The sequence below is a fragment of the Alosa sapidissima genome, chromosome 12, assembly GCF_018492685.1.
Source record: "Alosa sapidissima isolate fAloSap1 chromosome 12, fAloSap1.pri, whole genome shotgun sequence".
NCBI lineage: Eukaryota > Metazoa > Chordata > Actinopteri > Clupeiformes > Clupeidae > Alosa > Alosa sapidissima.
Genome location: NC_055968.1, coordinates 22,077,160 through 22,095,142, shown reverse-complemented (window position 1 = coordinate 22,095,142; position 17,983 = coordinate 22,077,160). Strand labels below are relative to the sequence as shown.

General features: G+C 41.0%; 2 protein-coding genes across 4 annotated transcripts in view; one reads left to right on the top strand and one right to left on the bottom strand.

Moving 5' to 3' along the window:
- The window catches only part of gabrb3 (gamma-aminobutyric acid type A receptor subunit beta3), a 77,165-nt gene that overhangs the window by 33,806 nt on the left and 25,376 nt on the right, over window positions 1–17,983 (bottom strand). Inside the window, exons 2-5 of one of the 2 annotated variants that reach the window (XM_042057455.1) lie at window positions 13,932–13,979; window positions 10,337–10,600; window positions 10,159–10,250; window positions 9,962–10,029 (exon numbers count right to left, since the gene is read on the bottom strand). In XM_042057455.1, the coding sequence (XP_041913389.1) occupies window positions 9,962–10,029; window positions 10,159–10,250; window positions 10,337–10,416 (240 nt within the window). In that variant the 5' untranslated portion in view covers window positions 10,417–10,600; window positions 13,932–13,979. Of the gene's footprint in view, window positions 1–9,961; window positions 10,030–10,158; window positions 10,251–10,336; window positions 10,908–13,931; window positions 13,980–17,983 lie in introns of those variants that run through there. The other variant, XM_042057456.1, reaches the window with a different exon arrangement.
- Window positions 15,218–17,983, top strand: part of gabra5 (gamma-aminobutyric acid type A receptor subunit alpha5) — a 34,615-nt gene continuing 31,849 nt past the window's right edge. The window contains exons 1-3 of one of the 2 annotated variants that reach the window (XM_042057458.1): window positions 15,218–15,491; window positions 16,886–16,970; window positions 17,204–17,331. In XM_042057458.1, the coding sequence (XP_041913392.1) occupies window positions 16,888–16,970; window positions 17,204–17,331 (211 nt within the window). In that variant the 5' untranslated portion in view covers window positions 15,218–15,491; window positions 16,886–16,887. Of the gene's footprint in view, window positions 16,199–16,885; window positions 16,971–17,203; window positions 17,332–17,983 lie in introns of both variants that reach the window. The other variant, XM_042057457.1, reaches the window with a different exon arrangement.

The following is a 17,983-nucleotide window of genomic DNA, read 5'->3' as shown; positions in this document are numbered from 1 at the left end:
CAAATGATGGTTCCCAAGGCAACTGCTGCGATTTCACCACCCGGGTAACACAGTCGTTACGCAGCTTATCAGTGTGGCCAATCTCACACGGGCGGATGTTGCATTCTTGTGTGCAGGTTGTTGAGAGTGTTAGTCATTCATTTGGATGAAGGACTCTTGTGCCTGACATGTTTTGAAGCAAAACCACCAAAATGCTCAGGAATTATGTCAGTGCAAATTAAACATCATCTAAAACTAGCCAATCAGGGCATGCACATCTCTAGCAAGCTATATTTATCCTCTCTGTTAACTATCTTGTACATTAATGTGTAAAGCTAGATAAGAGTGCTTAAACTCTTATACCCATAATAATGTTACAGCATGTTTCATAAACGATGACACTCATCATGATGGATATTGTCTCCAGCACATGTAATCTCATTGGCTTGTCTTTGACTTGATTTTGTGTTGGGCTCAAACAGAAACAGGAATTAAATCTCCAAGTGAAATCTCCAGTGCTTTGCTACTTGGAGGATACTTTCGATGGGAAAGCAAAAAAAGAAAAACAGCAATCAAGCAGAATCAATTTGTTTCAGCATGGTCCTCTGGTGACTCGCTGAGGGGAAATGGCTAGTCCAGAGCAGAGCGAGCGAATGAGAGGGAGAGAGAGAGAGAGAGAGGGAAGAAGAGATGGAAGGAGAGAGAGGGAGGGAGAGATGGTGCCATATCCGTCGGATTTATCAATGCCAGAGCATCTGTAGCTCCGTGTCGCCACATGTCTCTTACAAACAGCCTCTTCACTTTACAAGGGACAAATGCATCCTGTCTAGTCCTCGCTTAACAGCCCGAGACAGACAGAAGACCAAGAGACGAGAGAAATAAAATAATCATGAAAAAAAATTAAACACTTAGAAATACATGACGCAATCTATCTGGAGATGAATGCATAAAAGTTTTGATAGGATTCTTCTGCCAGTTTTCAATTACTTTACGAAACCATAACGAGCCACCGATGCTCAGCCCACACGTGTCTCATCTGAGTAATGCCACACATAATGACCATGTACTTTCATTACCAGCTCAGCATGGGGCCTTAAAGTTGCACTTCAATTCCATGATATATTTACTTTACTGCAATATGGGCTCCTCAATTAGCTTTATGACAAGAGTGAATCAAATAAGCAACGATTCGGAGAAAGAGTGTAGATATTTATGCCCGGCGGAGTGATTGTGATGGTCCTTGATGGCATTACATGACTGATCCATTCTGCTGCTGTGAAATATGGGATTTACAGGCATCTGGTGTTTGTGTGTGCGTGTGTGTGTGTGTGTGTGTTTGTGTGTGTGCGCGCATGGGGGTTGGATGGGGGTGGGGGGGTAGCACATTAAGAGTTAGTGCCAGCAAGTGTCAATCCCATTTTAATATTTCATAAACACATTTTCCACTCCTCTAGCCCGTATTTATTATTGGGTTAAATGACACATGAAAATTGGCCTGTCAAAAGCATGCGCTATATCCCATATAAGCAAAAGTTCATAGTCTCGACTTTTCTGCAAGCCCACAGACCAGTCAAATGGTGTCGATTGGGAGAGAACGCGGCAGATTTATGGAAAATAATTTACTTGCTAATGGCACTTTCTGACAGCATGATTTACAAAGGCTTTAGCAGGCAGTCTTGTATGGTCAGCGTCGGCCATCTGATATGGATTACAATTAATTCGTTTATCAAAACCACGCTCCATTCTTTTAAAAAACGCGGCTGCATTTCCCCTTCAAACTGTTTCAATGACAGGCTGCCTTCAGGCAACTCTGATTGGACTTGCAGCCACCGACCTGCCTCGAAACCTAGAAGCGCTTGTGTCAATACCAGCCATTGATCTACACTCTTCCCTTTCCCATATTATTATCTTCCATGGGAGTGACATGAGAAGCAGTCATGCACTGACTCAGTGAAGGCCTGGAGCATGACCCTACTAAGTAACACTGGCAGCAGTAGTGTCCAAGTGTGTCGTCTCTCTCACTGTGAGTGTGTGTGTGTGTGTGTGTGTGTGTGTGTGTGTGTGTGTGTGTTTGTGTGTGTGTGTGTGTGTGTGTGTATTAGGGTGGTCCTTATTTTGATAGAAAAAATAATACCTGTTTTTTTTATGCTCTGACCCCCCTGAATATGTTATATTTGTTGAAAAAACATTATTTGCAAAGTTTTATGAGTTTTGGAGAATATTTAGAGGTAGCTCAATTGACTTAAAGTTAGTTAATGGGCAACATCTAAAATGTCATTATAGTCTGAGGTAAACATGTTTTCTTTCTTCTGCTGTGTTTCTGACCTTCTTTTGGCGTTCTTTTTCAAAGCCGTCCATTCTGTGAACAGTTTTTCAATCTTCTTTATTATAACTTGCTTGTGGCGCAGAGGAATTCTAGCCATATCCCAGAATTCCTCTACTTTCTCCACGGTTCTAGTAGCAACCTAACTGTCTCCTTCTGCTGCAAATGACAATGGAGGAAGTAGCTAAGGACCTGCTGTTTAGAAGGCAGCTTTGCTCCTGTAATCTTATCCTGAGTGGTTATCAAATACAACTTTCTTCTATATGATGCCATCTCCCACAGGAATGACCACTGAACACTCGGTGAACAGTTGTCCGAGTCAGTGTGCAATACTGTTCAATGTGATCAACTTCAGCAGTATGCTTCTTCTTTCTTGAGAAAGCTTAACAGTTTTGCTGTATACTGTATGAGACAATGTTAATAAATTTTAGTGAAAGTTTAAACATAAGTACTATATAACCAGGCAACATTCAGAAATTACCTGGCTTCATTTTTAGTTTTTATTGATAGCTTTTATCAAGAATGAAACAAAACTAGTCATCAACAGCTAGCCGTAATTTAATGGTAAAAATGCGACAATTTGGCCATTTATAATAAATTTCAACCTCTTTGAGCTACCTCTACATTTTAATTTCTATGAAAAAGAAATACACTTAGGGGGTCAGACTTCAGAAAGCACAACCTTTTAAAATAAGGACCACCCTAGTGTGTATGCATGTCTTTCAGTGTCGGCACCTTTGTCAGTTTGCGTGTGTCTGAATATGTGTTGACGTCTCTATGTCATCATTTCAGCGAGACAGCATTACAGCATTGCTTCTCTACAATCCAAATTATGGACCAGCATCTTTCAGCGCAGGTGCCTCCTATACACGGTTAAGATGATCCATGGCCTCCAAGCAGTCTTCCCTTGCTCAGTCTAGAAGATAGTAGCCGAGTATTACAATAATTCCGAGTGGTATTTAAGTGAGATCAATGCAGTCTTTGGACGATTAGGAGTCCAAAAGCACTTCAGAGTCATTTCCCAATCCCTGGTGGAAGTCGAGAAAGCACTGCGAGAAGTATTCTGTCATCACTGGAGAAGAAATAAAAATGCTCCCCACATCATGTACAAATGTCATCAAACGACTGCAATGGCTAACGCTAAACGCTATTACCAAAAGCTGCTAATTACCACTCACTCCCCCCATAATTACTAATTAATAAGTGTGTAATCATTGTGTTAAACATCACTAGCATCCTGGCAAGCTGTTGCACTTAACGACCCAACACATATCATTCACAGGGCTTTTTAAGTGAATATTACTGCCGTACAACTGCAGGGATTGTATATTTCCTGAGTTAGTCCTTCTCTCTTCCTCTATCTTGCTCACAGTCTCTTTTATTTGAAACATCTATTTTATCAGGCTTTATGACTCCACCTTGTGTGAGTTCATAGCATGGGAAGCATTCATAGCATGGGAAGCATTCACTTTTCCTGAGCTCCTGAGGTTTCCACCGAGAAGTCAAAAGAAAAACATTATTTCCACACACACATACACACATTTGTCCACACAAACACACACACACACAGATACACACATATAAATAACGAGGTAAAAGGACTGCACATCCTGCAAGTACTGTATTTACTGTGTGTAAAACACAGTGCTGAGCCGCCGCTAAGGAGACTGTAGTGTGCGGCGGGTCACTCTTTCCAGCACTCATTACGCTCCCATTCCCATCAGGATTCCCATCATGCATTTCAAATCCCTCTGAACAGCCAGTGAGAGGGAAATGCATCTGGCTCTCTCAGCATACACCCAGCCCAGTCTGGATACAGTGGCTTCAACCAACTAGAGGATGCAGAGGCTCTAAAATAAGAGGATCACTGGGAAGAGTCCATGTTTACATGACTGCTGCTCTCAAGGACACAAAAATGAGTATGAGTACACCCTGTTTCCTTGCAGTGTGTTTCTTCCAACCTACGGGCCTACAGTTATAGGTTTCAAACAACCAGACTATAAATGGGTTAGCAGTATATGTATTTCTCTGCTGCAATAAGGTTTAGTTTTTAAAGCTTCAAAGACAAGTCTATGTGTAATGAGCGGTCCACACTCGACACAAACCTGTCCTCACTAAACAATCAAACTCGCATGGCACACAAGTGTTGTCTTCAACAACACATGCCATTCGCATGCCTCTATGTCCATCTCCATTTACACTTGGCTGCTGTTAAAATGCAAGCGTCTAAACCACAGGAGCATATGGATCCAGCACGTGCTTGGCATTCCGGAACAAATTTGGTTAACACTCGAATCGTTCAACTGAAAGATCTCTAGGGGTTCATTCATTAATTAATTATTGTATTCCAAGCCCATTATTAAATTACTTTAGATTAAATGACTATGAGCAACGTATATTTATGTTAATATAAACACACCTTTTGATATGACATTGTAAGAAATATATTATATTAATACAGCTACTAAGGATTCCTATTCAGTGACTCAATATCAAACATATTTTTTTCTATACTTGAAGTTGGTCCTTCAGTGGCATGTTTAATGTTAGTCTTTCCTCTTTACATTGAAAAAGGACTGGTTCTAAAATGACCACTTTCTCTACGAGCCAGAGACATCCACAGCTGGCGCACATCACATGGTTGTCATTATCATGATTGCCTTGCACAATGCAGGGCGATGGCACAACCACGGGAGCCTGCTGGCACTTGACAAAGTGCTCCACCGTGCCAGCCAGACACTACTACCGCGCTGGGCTAATGAGACTCCACCACCACCACCACCACGCCACTCCTGGAGTCGACACACAGGCACATTCTCCACCTCGAGCCTTTCTGCGTCTTTCATCGCCATGACAGCAGGCTATTTATACACAAGGAAGTGGTTTGGATTGGCCGCCACCAGTCTAAGGTGGTATTAGCAAACTGCCATATTTGGAGCCACTTCTACAGCACAAAAAAATTGTGTAGAAATGACGTGGGCAGGGTTCCTCCATGGTCATCGCTTCCTGCTTTGCTAGGGTACCTCCACTGATGATTATTACTGAGGATAGATGTGCTCAGTGTATGAGTCTATTTTTTCCTCTGAATTTCACATTTATGAAATGACTGGAAGCCAAACTAACTGTAACACTGAGTCCTACATGGGTTCGTACCCTGCCTATTACATGCTTAGTATGGAACAAACCCAGGCTGCGAGTCAGAATGACTATTTATTTCTATGTCCACACATCTTAGAGCATTTCCCCTGAAAGCGCTGTTCATTCTTGTGTACAAATTTGGAAACTTTTAGTGGACCTGCCTGCATAGGTCCAGGAATGCTGAAACTACACTTTTTGTGCATCATTTCCAGTGTTCTAGAGTGTGTTGTAGTTCTACAAGCCTGAGGTGTGCAAATGAAATTCTGAGTTTGGACACATTAAAAGCTGCTTCTCTGGGTTCTAGCACCTCCTCGCCCCCCTACCCCCTTCCTTTTAAAGCATAGTGAAAGCTCTGCAGAAAAAGTAAGAAGGACAATCAAGTGGAAAATGTTAAAGAACAAATTCCTTTTAAAACCAACCTGGGACCCAGCACCAGGCTAAATAATTGAAAATTTTAGAGCCTTTTGTGCTCCTAGGTTCAATTACGTGAACCTGTGCAGAGTGTTTGAGAAGCCTTTTATTCAAATGAACAAAACAGCTTTGCTTTATGTGTGCCGCACTAAAGGATTTTTTCGTGGGCAAGGTATCCATAAAAGTCCGACACAACAGACATTGTGGTTTAGTGCATAATAAAATCATAATGTCAAATGTAAACGCTCATGAAAATTGCGTTCGCACTCAAAGCACACAGGAAACTGCAGTTTCATGACCAGGAAGTATCAAAGTGAAAGATTACTGACAAATGAACCATCATCAAAAGTCACAAGAGGTCTACAATTGGTGGAGTTGCATATTAAACTTCTCAAAGGAATGTTTGGGTACAAATAGAGTTTTCAATGAAGATCCATTAGGCCTGTTCCTTTAACATTTAAAAATATGGCACCAAAAACAACTTCAGCATGATACTTCTAACAAGGAACTCAGGCCTGAGGCATTATAACAAAAGCCAGCCTATCAATTCCCACTGTTGTGACATTAAAACGTGACAGCTTGAGTATAACTGAATATAAAACTAAACTTTACCTTTCAAATGAATTAAAAAAACTGATGAGACTTTGTGCACAGGCTCAAACCTGCCATTCAGACATTTAAAGCAGAAGCGTACCCCGTAACTTACACTGTGGTTATGAAATTTTAGTTTTTTGTCTAGACTTAATAGTCTGGATAGGACAGTAAAATGTGATCCAGTGATCAAATGATGAGCTCAACTTTATCAGTGCCCATGAGTGCTGTGTACAAAATACTTAAAGTGATAAAATCACTGTACTAGTACTATTAACATATTCATTAGGGGTATACCAAGGATTATGATTATTAATAGTAAATAGTGGTAACATTTGTTTATATTATACATGGTATTATTCTTTGCATGACTTACAAGCACTACAATAGAGAGACTTGAACTGACTCGACCCATTGTCTTGAAACCTCACAGCGGTTAAAGAGAACTAGCCAAGCTTGCCTGCAGCTCAGTATAGCTAGCATTGTACTGGAGGCCTGGCATTAGTGCTCTTGCACACTCTCTCTCTCTCTCTCTCTCTCACACACACACACACACACAGGCTAATCTGCCTCTCAGAATGGTAATCCCCATGTGAGGGGAGGTCTTTCTGACAGCGCCGCGCTCAACACTCCACAGAGATTCCTTCAAGGAACCTATCCACCACCCAGAGTGCCTGCTTCTTTCTCTCTCTCTCTCACACACACACACACACTCTATCACTCTCTCTCTCAGCATCCTCCTGCCACACCCCCTCGCAAGGATCACTGCAGCTAACAATACTAAGGGGAGCATACTGTACAATAATCCTAATTTGCGACTCCAAAGAGAGATAATCCACTGAGACACCTCTGGCAACGCACTGTGACCACCTCATCTAGTCGCCCCAAATCCTATCAAGCCTCCCATTTTTACCTGTCTGAGGCAGTGTAACAGGTCTAAGTGTGAGATTAACACACTTAAAAAAGTCTGTACAATCCTCCAGACCTAAAGGACATGTAATAAATCTTTCATAACAGAGGGATTGTTTTGACTTTACACTCCAAATGACATTCACTGTGGTGACTATTAATTATTAATATGCCTAATAACATTCTTATGTGACTGCAGTTAAAAATTCATGCAGCTTATACAGCACAACAAATACATCAATCAACATATCAATTGTATGCCTCAAACATATCTGAGGCAAGGAGATGTTGAGCAGAGTATTAGAACCAACTGGAGGAGTGCCACTGATCTGTTTTCAGCACCATGGACAGTGTCATAGAAAAGTAGAGTGAAAACTTTTTTCAAACTGTTGTTCTCTTTTTGTGAATGGACCTGTGTTAACCCAAAGTCTGTCCCTTTCTAATATCTGTAAAATAATCTGATAGAACATAACATCAGTCAAATGGCAGTGAGACCTTAATCTGTCACCAACCTTTCCATCAGAAAAAACAAAGTCCTGTTTTAAATCCAAGATTACCCTTACTTAAACTCTGACATTACACTACCAATCTGATCTTATACTGACTCTCATCCACTTCTATGGACCACATCCAGAGACAAGTAGACAATTGCCGAAAAGAAGAGCAAAAATACCCTTTGCTGCCATAAAATACATATTTCAGTCATTTCCATCACATCAACTCATCAATTCAGTCAATTCATCATATTGATGCTTCATTTTAAAACTACACTTCTTAAAAAGGTCATATTAACAAACCTTTACTGTGGAACACAAATTTCCATCAAACATAAGTTCAGAAATAAAGCTGACCTGGTTGAACTTAGCTGAGGAAATACTTCAGATATGCATCACACTAAGTAACAGCCTATACCAACACAAGTTTCAGATGCAATTTGAACATCACAATAACAGACATAGTTGTAGAACTTAACCACTAAAGTTTTCTGTCTAACAGTTTTTGTCCATTCCGCATTTTCTATAAATGTGCTACAAAAAAGTACAATATGATGATGCAACTTGTCCATGCTACTTAAATTATGTTTAGTTAAGGAACAATAGAAAAACACTACAAACACAAATACTGTATGCAAATATTTAACCTTATACTGATGGCAATTTTTTCCCCAGATGTCCTCTCTAACACATTTATAACATTGGAAGTAGACATATCTAAGAATTGCCAATGACCAGTTGTCATGAAATATGTTTTATCCTTCAACAGATGTAGATTAAACAAACAAACAAAAAAAACAAGACTGAGCTCTAGTCCAGGTGTTCAGTCTTTGTATAATCAATCATGCTAAATGTCCTCAGCCCCAGGGCACATGTGCCTGCCCCACCACTGAACCACGGGGGGATAAGGGGTGGGCTGGGGCTGTCACTGTGAGATGATGCCCAGGTGAAAGGGGAGCCCTGTGCCCTGGGTCCCATCTGCTTGGTGCTGTGTCTGTTAGCCACAGTAATTCAGACCCAGCCAGTGGTCTCATATGTTTGTGACAGGGGAGACTAGGCAGAGGTGATAATAATCCTGGGTTGCCAGGTGGGCTCTAACAAAGACACTAATGATAATGGAATGGACTTGGCTAGAAACGATAAAGCAATGCAACAGTGCAACTCTGAGAACTCTGGGAATGTCTCTATTTACATGCACATCTGGAACGTCTTTGTTTGCTGAGTGTGATAACAGACCAGTGTTACAAAAAAAAAGAAAGAAAGACAACATGGACAAATGCTCCTTTCTGTGACATGTATCTTGTTTACACCCAGCTCTGCTCCACAATAAGCATCCACAATAAATCCTTGTCCTGATGACATGAATGGCTGTTTCTACCAGGGAACATGGCAGCCCTGCACCCTGCCCAGTCAGCAAGCGCCTCACATTTCAAAATGAAGATGGATGGTGGCACTTGAGTGTGTGTGTACGCATGCAAGTCCGTCCTGAGGTCATACTAACTACTGTGCAAACCAGGACCCTGACCTTCAACCCATTAGGATGATTAGGATTCTGCTGAGAAACAGATTTGCCATCTACAAAACCCAACCAAGCAGAAATGTTGAGAGAAATTGTGCTTGAGCTACATTTGAGGAAAATCACCATGAGGAAATTAAATCTACTTAAATACCATGCTTCTTCAGTATATAATCACTCTATGAAGTTATCTGTTGAATGACTATAATGACATTCAGTATTCCTTCATTCTCCAAATTAGAGAAACATAAAATAATCTATTTTCAGTCTTGTTGGTGCCAAATTAATCTATCAAAGACTAATATTTCACACCTCGATCATACTTTGTGGCAGGCCAACTGAACAAAAATCCGAGATAAGAAAAAGGTGACAAGTACACCGCAGGGCCACCAGCACCTGTCAATCATCTTGTTTTCCTGCCAGTGCGCCATCTGAGAAAAACGGTAAATGTTCCATGTGACAGTCCGTTATTCATGAGCGGACACCAACGCATCAGTTGGTACACAAATGGGTCTTTAACAATATCTACATCTAGCAAATATAACAGCAGATGGTTATGATAAATAATGAACGGCACTAAGGAGGTGGAGGTAGACTTACCATATTGACTTCAGACACCATGTCTATACTCGCCACGTCTATACTCATTCCAACTGCCACCGGCGCTCCTAAAATAAGCATGGCATGTATGTTTTGAATACGTTGACATGTCTTACAACGTAGGAAAAATAACGTTTTAAGTTTAAAGTGAAGACAGCATGAAAGGTGCCCTCAAAATCTGACCACGGGCTACATACCTCCAAAGTCTGGGCGAAGGCGAATGTCATATCCTTTTAGGAGTTTGTCCACTGTTTCTTTGACAAAAGACATGTTACCGGGCTCGTTTGCGCTGAAAAGCAAGAAAAAAGAGGGTTACCCCAATTTCCTCACAACATCAATATCTTCCACGCACACCCGCTTATCATAAATACTCACCTCTGTGCACAACACATCACTGCCACAATGACCGGTACCGAGAGAACACCAAACAGCTTTCGTTTCTTTAATCCAAACATTCCTTATTATATTCTTTTAAGGAATTGAGTGACTAAAACGGAGGTTGTTAGGGTTTTCCGGCATAAACCAACGGGTTGTTACAGGTTATTCCATCCGTAGTCCTTTGCTAAGAAGTCGTTGGAGACTCCTGTGACGGCTGGTTACAAGGAAATATTCTGCTGCAATCCGCGTTTTCTCTCACTCCTGGGGAAGCAGACTGTTATTTGGAGGCGCATTTGGTAAAGACCATGCATTTTGTTAAAGACATGACCAGCGGTAGCACTAGAAGAGTCAGAGGTTGATTCTAAGCCAGATATCCATCCTTAGATTTTGACGTCCGCTGCTCTACAATCCCCACACCCTCCGCCAACTGTCTTACGTTCAAGCTTTGTTTTGGTCTTGATTCAGCACATAAGACACGGGTTGCTGTGGTAGTAGACGCGTAATACGCACGGTTTGGAATGACCATCTTCTGTTTTCAAATATCCATGTTGTCACAGGCGTTGCATCACTTTGAAAACCGGCAGTCGTCTGACAGAAAGTGCAGTGACAAATGCGTTGCGATGACGTTGTGAAGAGTTACTATTGGAATGCCAATCGTAGCGTTAAGTGTACTATAAGCATTGCACTCACGTGATGCGCAGACAGCAAGATAAAGTAGAAGTTTGTTTTGTTGATTGATTTGTTGCTGTGCAAACAATGGCTTCTAGTAGGTAGCCTGTGCATACTGGTGTTTGTGAGAGTATGTTTAACAAATTTAAATTTATTTGAAATTATTTCATTCACTACACATTATATGGTAGCCTATACATACACTATGGAGAGATATTTTTGATTTGGTTAATGTGTTTCAGACCAATTCAAAACTCTTTATGCCGTTATCTTTTCAGTCTCTTTCACTCTCTCCTTCACTCTTTGTCTCTCTTTCTTTCTTTTTCCCTCTAAGAAGGTTGAGATCTGTCTGCATGAAATAGCTCATCTTTGGCCGCTCATTACTACACACACACACTATACACACCAACACACTCAACACTTTTACCCACTTTCACACACACACACACACACACAGGGATGGATTACTGCACGGGCCTTTACCGGGCCCAGGCCCAGGGGCCCAAGGGGTCAGGGGGCCCTGAAGCCCAAGCCATTGCATGGAATCATTGCCTCAATATCAACACATCAGGATGTAGGCTATGAATCTGATTGAATTCAAGTACAGTATTGGTCATCCCCAAAATGCACCAGAATACAGAAAAATCACATCAAACAAATTAAAAAATGTCTGGGGGGGGGGGGGGGGACCCCCCCACATATATGCAACAATTAGTGGGGGGCCTTAATACATCTGGGCCCAGGGGCCCGAAAGTTCATAATCCGTCCATGCACACACACACACACACACACACACACACACACACACACACACACACACACACACAGCCACCCAACCAAACCACAAGCACACACACACACACACATACAGAGCATCTAATAACGTTAAACAGATCCTAATGGCACACAGGGAGAAAAAAAACTCTCCCCTAATGATGCCTTTCTTGATGAAACCAATCTGAAGTATTACATGTCCTCACCTCCTCTCTCCATCAATGGATATTAAGTCCTTTAGAGTAGGCCTCCAGACAATCTTATAATCCATAATCAGATTCTCTAAGCGCATGGACAGGCGGATGGAGATTAAGCATTGTTGAAATGGCTGATCCCAAGTCTTCAAAAACTTAACACAGAGCTAATCAAACAATCTTGATTTGAATGAACCTCTCTGGGTGGGTGGGTGAGCGGTGGGACTGACAGAGGTTTGTTGTGTGGGGAGTGGGGTCATGGTTTGGGAGAATGGTCACCCTAAGCCCTCCTCCTCCATTAGTTTCCTAGATGGCGTTAGGATGCCTATGCGTGGTTTCTCACCCTAATGGCTTTACCACCAGACTCCGGATAGATTGTGCCGCGGGTCGGGTTCCCAACACAGCAATAGAGAGTCATTTCAGAGATGTGAGCAGGTGCAATTGAATGCCTCTCTCCCTCCTCACAGGAGTAAAAGCTTTCTGGAAATGTCATTACACAGACAACTTCTTTTGTTATTGCAGAGGGAATATCCATTTCAACAGCAAATCTCTGCTCACAAATTCCAGGTGAGACCATTACTTCTGAATGAAAGATTCTCAGTGATTGTACTACAGTATACATTGTAGTGAACTCCATTTTAGAAATAGCACTTGTCTTTATGCAAGTCTTACTTTCAGACTATTGAAATATTGAAATATATGTGTCAGACGGGTCAAAAATAAAATAAAATAATTGATTTGAGTATATTTTTTTTGAGTACCAAAAGTGGTGTTAAAAATAGTGGAAATAGAATTGGCTACTGCCAACAAATATTGTTACGGTGCCTTAAAGGTGTGTATGTGATTATGATCACATACACTTTTTGTCAAATTCAGTAAATTGTTCCTCAAGGTCTTCCAGCTGTCTGTTTGGTGTTTGAACCCTCATACACAGTTCTGGCTTTCTGAATGAGAAACAAACATATGGGCTCAGTTCAAGCCATCCAACCAGTTCCAACCAACCAACACATGTGCTACAGGTGTCATTTGATTGGCTGTTGATTTCAAATCAAATATCTTTCACAAACCTGAAAACAAATTTCACCTTTAATGAGAAACTGAGCGTGTGTGAACAGCTTGGGATATTCTCTAAGCAGTCCTTACTCACACACACCCACACACAGTCATGGAACCCTAGTTGCAAAGATTAACCATCTGTAGACACTCTCCTGTGTGTAGGCTGACAGAAGTATATCTTGCCACGGACTCCACTGACGAGCTAAAATTGCCAAGAGAGTTTCTCTTCTTTTTCTCTCTCCAAATTAATCATTAAGGGAAAAAAAAAAAAACACTAAACCATGAGTCTCTCGGCAAGGCCATATCTGGCACATGTGCTTTATATATTTAATAGTTGGTGATGTTAATGGTTTATGATGGTCTTACTTTTTGCTCATAGATTTTTGGGATAGCTATACAGCTTTTTTTTTTACTCAGTTCTCATTATTTTCTCATTATAGTCTCACATGTTTTTAATATCTCTCGAGAGGATTTCTGAAGAGTGCTATCGGTGCTCATTTCTCCTACCTGGGGGGTAATGTATACGTTCAACATGACAGATATAAAATGAAGACCTGGCCAAGCCATCTGATGTGGAAAAGATTTCACCTTTCATTTATATCAGGTTTTGATGACTGCAGTTATTTCCCCAGTTTAGATGGAGACAGATAAAAATTGAGGTGGAGCTGAGGGACTGATGTATGGTACAAATTGTGTTTAGCTGAAGTTGTTTAGGATGGTCCAATGCATTTTAGATTGAAAACAAAAACCGTAGAGAGAACCTCTCATCTTGCACACTGAGACAAACAGGAGCTGCTTGAGAGAATGGATGACGCCATAACACATGCAGTGAATTGTATTGGTGACACATATTGCTGATGAAAACAGCAGACACACCAAGATGAACATCAGCACCTTACCTTGTGTCATAGATTGCAAACAGCTTTTTGTTCCCATCAACTGCATTCCTGAAAAACAAAGAAAAAGGAGATTAAAAATCACAGAGATGACAAATTGTCATATAGTTCAACTTTATATACTTAATCAACTTGAGATGTAGATATTTCAAATAACTAACCAAACTGTGACATATACACACTATGTATTAAGGGTTTATAAGGGCTTTATAAACATGTAACCTACAAATAGCAGCAATCCCTGTAATGCTTGCTTTAGCCTCAATAGCCAGCGATTGCCTAATGAACACCTATTTATTGGCTACAGAGGCTTAAATAGACATACTAAGAGTAAGACCTAGTGAAGTTATTTGTTGTCCTCTACTTACAAACATGGAAATACATGACTGTACTGTTGATTTTGTGATAAATTAAATGCAAATGCATCATTGAACCGAATTTACAGGACACAGGTGCTTCAGCTTTGAACCATGGAAGGCACATCTGTTTCCTTCCTAACTCTCCAGAGTGGAGGCCAATAAAGTAAATAAGCATGCGGCAGAGCCTCTACAAAAGCTACCCAGACCACACTTTAAGTGCAATGGAAAAATAAACTCAAATGATCTACTTCGCAAAACTAGAAAAACAGCACAGGGACACATTTCATAGATGTGGTGCCGATTTTTAATCAACAGTAGCATACTGCACGCCTTTGGTCATTGGGTCCTGGGTAAAATTTAGATCAACCAATGTCTCTGTTGTGGCTCACTTCAAAATAGTTTGGATTTCCAGGGATTGTTTTCTTTCTTTATCGAAATCCAGCGATCTTTTATTAATCCTCTGATAGTTTGCGGGTCCAGGGAACAGGGCTATTCTGAGCGACACTTACGAATTCTCTCTGCTATTGCTCAGCCTTCCGGGTAGGCTACATCAAAAAGCAATCATGAATGTATGTAGTGTGTTTGGCAATCTCGCGAACTCATTTTAAATAGCTCCCTAAGACGAAATAAAAAAGTTTTTCAATAAACACATCATGTATAAAACGCATAAAGTCTGCGAGACGGTGTTGAGAACACGAGTTCGTATTTCACTCTCTCATCATTGCACACATAATACTACCAGAAAAAAATGGGTCTACAGTTCCCTCTTATGGCAGCCCTCATAACTACGCATCCCGGTGGTTCCCTTTACATAGCACGCAGACAATCAGCGCTGTTGGCCCTTTCCCATAGAGATAATACTTCTAAACTTCATATCAGTCAAATGTTACACAATAGGGCTAGACTAGGCTACTTGATTTCCTGGTCGGGTGTTGGAGTAAGGATATACTCTGCTTCGAAAAACACTATTTGAAACAGAGAAGCCCTTGTTCTGGAGGATGAGGCTTTATAAGTGACGTACAGTTGTCCTTTGAATGTCGGAAGTTCGTTGATTCGCTCTATACCAAAAACATCAAGGCAAAAGGCTCACGAGGCAGTTAGTTTATTATTACAGTGTCCTTAAACCATGGACAGCAACACGCCGGTGTTCAAACCAGTCAGGGCTGATGACATTTCGTAACTGAATGGAGCGAAAGATAGCCAAGTAAGCAAAAATGTTGAGAAATTCGTGTGGCTATCCAAAATTGTGTCGTGCCTAAGCGCGCAGGGCAGTGCATTTTATTTCAAGAGTAGCCACATCTTGCGGTTTGCCCACCTTTCGTCTTATTTCGTAGGCGTGTGATTATGGTGCGATACTGGAGAGATGTCCCTATACTTTGGGGCCAAATATTCAGCATTACATTCAAAATGACAGTTCGGCGGTAAGAATAGAAACGGACAGTGGAGAACAGAAAGTGGAGTCCATTTGTACTCGTGTTGTGGTGCAGAACACCGTTGCGATGTTGAACATTGTGCAATAGTCAGAGAATAGTGTAGCATATAAAGGAAAAGTGTCGGTCTGATGAAAAGGGCGGGCAATTTTTTAGGCTCGCGCGTAAGTGATATGGATCTAATGGAATCAGGAGGTTCACGATTCTAGGTGGTTACACTATAATTTACACTGATATCTAACGAGATGGTGAGGTTTTCTGGAATGCGAAGTCCAGCGCTCGGTGTTTGCCTGCGGTGACTGCTCAGTCATTCACTCGTAAAAAGAGGACAGAACAATGCGAGGGTTATACAGTCAGTTCTTGAGCGAGGCAGGATATTTCTAAAGAAGAAACAATGCGTTGCTTCGCGGTTGCACAGTGAATATTGCGGGGTTTGATCATCACTTTCAGGGGAATTTTGCACGGACACATCACTATTCAGGTATTTTTTTATTATGTTTCTTTGAAATTAGATATCTAATGCATGGTGCAAAACGATGTACTCTAGTCCGCTCCAGGGCTCGATGTACAAAGCCCTTTCTGAGAGGAAAGCTTTTCGCCTGAGGTTCCTGAAACGGGTAGCCTGTACCCTATTGTAACAATAAACAGCATTTCAGCGAAACAGTTGGCTCTCACTCTCAGCGTTTTGGGTTTGCCCATTGCTTTGATCAACAAATTTGCCCAATGCCACGAATGTCTTGGACAAGAACCACGTTTCTTCTCCAGTGTGAATGTCTGGATAAGTAGATATTAACTATAAGAGTGCCTAAGATTTGATAGATGCTCTTGGAATTCTGTACTTTTTTTGGAGATTATTCCTTCAGCACCATATGTAAAAGTGTCTACGTTTAGGAGGCTTTCATTGTATGAATACTGTTATTACAACGGCAATATAATTATTATGATGATTATTATTATTATTGTTTTTGATATTATCCCCACAAGCTCTGTTAATCACTGCCTGTCTACTGTGGCGTTCATATTCAAATTTGAGACCGCGGCCAAGCCCTACATTTTCTACTGATTAATATCTGATTATGAAAGTGAGATACTGAGCTCAAAGTCGGTTACACAGCTGCGGGACATTGCTTAAGGCTCTCAGACTCGGTGCAATCTTCATTTATCACAGGAATGGGCAATGGAATACGTTGCAGCTCCAAAATGAGAAGTCTATGGATCGGTGTCGTGCTTGGGTGTCTCCTATGCCGTTTGAGGTAAGCCTCAGAGTTGGGATCAGTGGGCATATTGTTTAGCCCTTCACTTGCAATGGCCTTTTGTCACATATAAAAATAGAAATCAGTAAAGGTAAAACATATCAAAGGCACCATTTGTGTTTAGATTTGTGTTTAGATTGTTACAAACGTTTTAAGATTGTTACATAACGTTTTAAGTGAATGTCAACAATGTTTCTATCTCATTTTATTCTCACATCAATGTCTCCTCTCAGTTTTTCTCAGACAGCAACAACAGCAACACCCAAGGAAGCAGAGCTGAATGATAACATTACTATATTCACCCGAATATTAGATGGGTTACTGGATGGCTACGACAACAGACTCCGTCCTGGGCTGGGAGGTACAACCCACATCATCACAAGCATGCATTTGTCCTAAAAGCCTACTTCTGTAGCTTAGCCTATTTCTTGGACCAGTCCATTTAGACACCACAGGATATCTCAGATGTTAATTTAGCAAAATTGTCATGTTTCTTTATGTCTTAAATGTATAGCACTAATGCCAGTGTTGTATTGGAATTGGAACTGGAATTTTGCAGGCTTGTGCAAAATTCCAGAATTTAATTGAAAATTCCTCTTAAATTCCAATTAAATTCTTGAATTTCAATTGAGGTAGCAAACAGGAAGCAGAAATGCAATTCGAATTGTGCACAATCCTGGTATAAATGTAGCATAGAAATCTAGAGAGCTGATTCTCTGCATCTCAGCTGCAACTGATGGGCATGAAGTTCAGAAGTCTGTCATGTAGAGATGCGTAGCTGTTTCAAGAAAAAAAGATTGCAAGGAGGCTCAGTATTCATTTGATTTAGATGTGTTCAGTGAACAAAGATCAGAGCAAGTGTGAGATCTTCGGCGTGAATCAACAGCGCAGTTGAATTAGAGTGTTTCAGAAATCTGTTCATGGCTCTCGACCTTGAGAGTGCTACGGCTCTTTTCTGAGCGTGCAAGTGCATTGTTCTGGGCAGAAGAAGGCAGGTGGTGCGCAGGAGAAAC